Here is a 4,239-nt window from a genome sequence, read left to right as displayed (position 1 = left end):
AGCACTGGAGGATAATGGGTTCCTGGTCGCTTCACGTTTGATTCTTCTCAAATCTTTGGAAGTTAATTTGCGTTTTTTTTTCTCAACACGTTTCTTGCGACTCTGTTGAGGTTTTGCTACAAAACGTTTGGTGGTTCTGTGATCACGCCCCAATATCTTAGCAATTTCTAGAGTACTGCATCCCTCTGAAAGACTTTTTACAATTTTTGACTTTTCTGAGTCAGTTAAATCTCTTTTTTGGCCCATTTTCCTGAGGAAAAGAAGCTGCCTAATAATTATGCACACCTGATATAGGGTGTTTTTTCTCCTTAGGCCACACCCTCCCTCTTTACACAAAAACACATCACCTGAAATGCTTAAATCCAATAAGCATTCAAGTTTATACAGCTTGGAGATGGAAAAAATGCATAAAAATTATGATATGGTCAAAATACTCACTTGCCTAATAATTCTGCACACAGTGTAAAAGTTTCTGCTGCCACACCACCAGACTGCAGAGCAGCTTTTCCCACCAAGCTATCAGACTCTTAAACTCTACAAATAAAGATTATTATTAAACTCTAATTCATCCTCGTCACTGCTCCAGTGATGATAGTTTATTTCTTTACCATTTTTCATAATTGATTCTTTATTAATGTATATTGTCTGAGATGTAGCAGAAGAGAGTTACAAATCTCAATTTCACTCTATAACTTGTTATATTGTGACAATAAACCTATCTACCTACCTATTTTACAAAAAAAAAACATGCACCTGTCCATGCATATCTGACTATTAGTGCTCACCAAGGTGTTGAAAGTTCTCTCCTTGAAGCTCATTCTGTCTGTGTATCCAGTGAAGAAACGAGGCACATATGATGGTGGGGAGGGGCAGCCTGTAGAGTGCATATCCAAGAAACAAGGAATTCCTCTCAGCAAATTAATAGTGGGGATTCCTGAAAAAGATTTAAGGATGGCTAGTGAGGAGATGTGCAGACAATAAAACCAACAATAAAAGCATGGCAAAACTCACCTAATTTCCGAGCTATTAACGAGCCTGTGGGCACCACAGGATCTGTTAAGACAGCATCAAATTTCTGCAGAGTGAAAAGGGGAAAAGGAAAAAAGGAAAAAGATGTGAATCGTCAACAGTTTGTACTAATAAAGCACCTTCTACATATACACTCATGCATTGATTCTACAGAAGAGGGAAGCTGATCATCGGATAAGACAGATCACTGTTTTGCATTAACAAATGTACCATTCTTCTCGATCAACAAAAGCATACAGTAGTATAAACATATAAAATACAATGCATTGTCAATGACTAAACCAGTGGCTGTTAACCTCTTTGGCTTAAAAAAAACAGTGTCTGGTTAGGGCCTCTTGTCATGTTTCAGAGCCATTTTCCCTCTAAACTTCACACATGGTTTCATGTGTTTCACGCCCATAGGGGTAAATTTCTCCAATATTTTGCAACAAAAACAAAAATAAGAGAAAAGTCCAAAAAGTGAACACAAAATTATGTTTTAGTATATTTTATTATATTTTTTAGTATACTTTCACATAAATAAAGAACGTAAATACTTCTTTCACCACTATCCTAATTTTAATAGATAGAGAGTTGTACACAAGTGCTGGAACACCAGAATCAGAAACACTTCATTGAAGAAGTGTAGAGTTAACAAATGTTACAAACTCAGTATAACATGCAAGGCATTTTACACCTAATGCTGATCTTGTGTTCATCGTCTGTATTTGTACTCACCTGCTGTGCCAGATGTGAAATGAGACTGGCATTGAACAGTAGGTGCTCTGCAGTGGTGTAGATAAAACCTATAAATCTCTGGATCTGTGAAAATCGTTTCCTTATTTTGTCCGTGAACGACTGTGAAGATTTGTGCAATATGTCCTTGTGTGTGGCCATGATTGAATCAATATACTCCCTGTCATAAGGAACAGGATAGGTGACAGTGTCGTAGTGTTTCCCGGGACCCATCCGTATGCTGACCTCTGGTATCACCACAGTGACCCGGTGCCCACGCCGACCCATTTCTTGGATAATGGCCTTCATACCCACCCAGTGACTCCCATCCATGGGTACCACCAGCAAGTTGCCCAAGAAACCTGAAGAACCAGTGTCACGTGCATGAATGGTGCTGGTGGCTTCAGCCTCCTCAGTCTCCACCTTCTTCTCTGGCCTGGAGTTTTCTTCCACGGACCGCCTCGTCTTATCTACAGCCCCACTCACCTGCAAATCCATGTTTAACAGCAGGAACACAAACACTGCTGCTTTCCACATTATTCTCTTTCCTCGGGGTCAACAGCTCACTGAATCCAACACAGAGAGAAAAAGGTGGTCAAAGTGGACTTCTCTGTGCTGTCCCCTCCCCTCACGCTACTCTGTGTTGTTGAAATTCCTCTGTGAATTAGCAGAGTTGTGTGTGTTCAAAGTCTTCACTTAAACAAGAGCGACATTTGCAGTCCTAGCTAACAGTTATAGGCCATTAATGTGGGACTTTCAGTGACAAGGTGTCATATGATTTATTGCTATTCATACATAAAAGAAAGCATGCATCAGCTGATACTGCACCTGGGGGACTGGGGAAAGGTTCAGTGGAGGCACAGGCAGTGTTTTGCAGAATAGTAGGTATGTCTGGCGCAGCTTAACCTTCTTCCAAGGTGCATGGAGAAGGTAAAACGTCTGAAGCCGAGAAGCGAAGACCTCCTTTCCTGTATATTATTTTGTACACAAGGTGAGAATGTAGGGGAGGCGCTGTTACCCAAAGGTCAGAAATAGTTCACTAGTTTGTTGCTAGAATCAGCATTCTGCAGTCGCCTCGTCTTAACTGCAGGATCCCATATCTTTGCGGGCCCTGTACTCCCAGCCTCCCATTTGTAATATACACTGTTGCTAAGTCAAGGTGTAGAGAAACCAAAACCACTTATCACTTGTCCATGTTCAACATCAAATCAAAGAGGGAAAGCAAAGCAATTTTCAGAGAGTTCAAATTCAGCGAGTTACAGTTGCTGAAGCAAAAAACCATACCCGGTCTCCCCTACTTGTAAATACCAGAGAGGCAATGTCGTGAGTAAATAGTTTCACAGTACATAGATTAATGTTAAAAGATTATTTATACAGAAGGATGAAAAAATCATTTGTAATTAAAACATTTTATTTTACTTATATTTACATAGGGAAAAACTCATGTATCTAACAAAACGGTGATATTTGGTATTCTGTTGTGTTACACTGTTACCTGTCTATGTAAGAAGATGTTGAGAGTCACAGTAAACACCAAGACAAGCTTAGCTACGACTCAACTATTCATTTTGCAATGAAGAATTTAACTATTTGGAAAGCAGCAGCTCCTACACTGTAGTAAAGACAACATATTCATCATTGTCCCTCAAGCCCAGTCCATAATGGAGTCTAATAATATTCTATATTTTCTGTTTATTAAATATCTTTTTGATCACCTCATAGATTCCCTTATTCATCTTACACCATGTCTCCCCTTTAAACCATAAACAGGTTTACTTTGCACTAATATTTGAATGGTATTGACTTTTCAATCTCCCTTAACAAACAGTGTTGTTGCTTAGATGAAGGTGCAAAGGTAACACCAGGTTAGTCCTGCTTCCTCTTTCTGCTCAGTATCCAGAAGCATAGTTTCAAGCATTTTACTGTCACCATTACAAAAGCCAACACAACAGTAGCCAGTAGCGCTATTACATCCAGGCAGTAGTACTGGAGCCAGTTGAGTTCAAGGACAGCAGGTCTGAGATGTTTCGCCCCTTTGTGCCGCATCACAAATTCTGTCCAGTACACTGAAAGGTCAAGTGGGTCGACTGGTCTGTCTTTATGGAGAGCTGACAGCTTCTGCACACTGTCTTTATACCTGGACGGAAACAGATTGACAGCAAGAGTTGAAGAATACATCACAAAAGTAAAGTAGATATTGTGAAAAGCAGATTTTATATTTTTATCTTTATCAGCACCAAGATTAAAGGAGCCCTTTCTAAACTGACCCCTCACCTGGAATCATTGATGACCTCATTCAAGGCCTGAAGAAGACTTCCTGTAGTGATCGACACAATATCCAACACCACTCCCGCTCCTCTGCTCGCCAACTTCTCTGCATTGTCAGGCTGGTCCCCCACAATTGGCACCATCACCATGGGAACAGCGTGACACAGTCCCTCGAAGAGACCATGTGAGCCAGCGTGAGTGATGAAAGCTCGAGCTCCAGGATGTGCT

General features: G+C 40.5%; 2 protein-coding genes across 3 annotated transcripts in view; both read right to left on the bottom strand.

The window, feature by feature from the left end:
• LOC123972670 (UDP-glucuronosyltransferase 1A7-like) overlaps window positions 1-2,715 on the bottom strand; it is a 7,725-nt gene extending 5,010 nt beyond the window's left edge. The window contains exons 1-4 of one of the 2 annotated variants that reach the window (XM_046052246.1): window positions 2,572-2,715; window positions 1,747-2,309; window positions 1,012-1,075; window positions 786-934 (exon numbers count right to left, since the gene is read on the bottom strand). In XM_046052246.1, coding sequence (XP_045908202.1) covers window positions 786-934; window positions 1,012-1,075; window positions 1,747-2,280 — 747 coding nt within the window. In that variant the 5' untranslated portion in view covers window positions 2,281-2,309; window positions 2,572-2,715. Of the gene's footprint in view, window positions 1-785; window positions 935-1,011; window positions 1,076-1,746; window positions 2,310-2,571 lie in introns of those variants that run through there. The other variant, XM_046052247.1, reaches the window with a different exon arrangement.
• Window positions 2,716-3,182: 467 nt separating this feature from the next.
• The window catches only part of LOC123972059 (UDP-glucuronosyltransferase 1A1-like), a 4,121-nt gene continuing 3,064 nt past the window's right edge, over window positions 3,183-4,239 (bottom strand). Inside the window, exons 7-8 of the mRNA XM_046051266.1 lie at window positions 4,018-4,239; window positions 3,183-3,880 (exon numbers count right to left, since the gene is read on the bottom strand). The exon at window positions 4,018-4,239 is cut by the window's right edge and continues 125 nt beyond it. Of these exons, the coding sequence (XP_045907222.1) occupies window positions 3,610-3,880; window positions 4,018-4,239 (493 nt within the window). The 3' untranslated portion in view covers window positions 3,183-3,609. The remainder of the gene's footprint in view (window positions 3,881-4,017) is intronic.

The sequence above is a fragment of the Micropterus dolomieu genome, linkage group LG06 (genome assembly GCF_021292245.1).
Source record: "Micropterus dolomieu isolate WLL.071019.BEF.003 ecotype Adirondacks linkage group LG06, ASM2129224v1, whole genome shotgun sequence".
Taxonomy (NCBI): domain Eukaryota; kingdom Metazoa; phylum Chordata; class Actinopteri; order Centrarchiformes; family Centrarchidae; genus Micropterus; species Micropterus dolomieu.
This window is presented reverse-complemented; position numbering and strand designations above follow the sequence as displayed.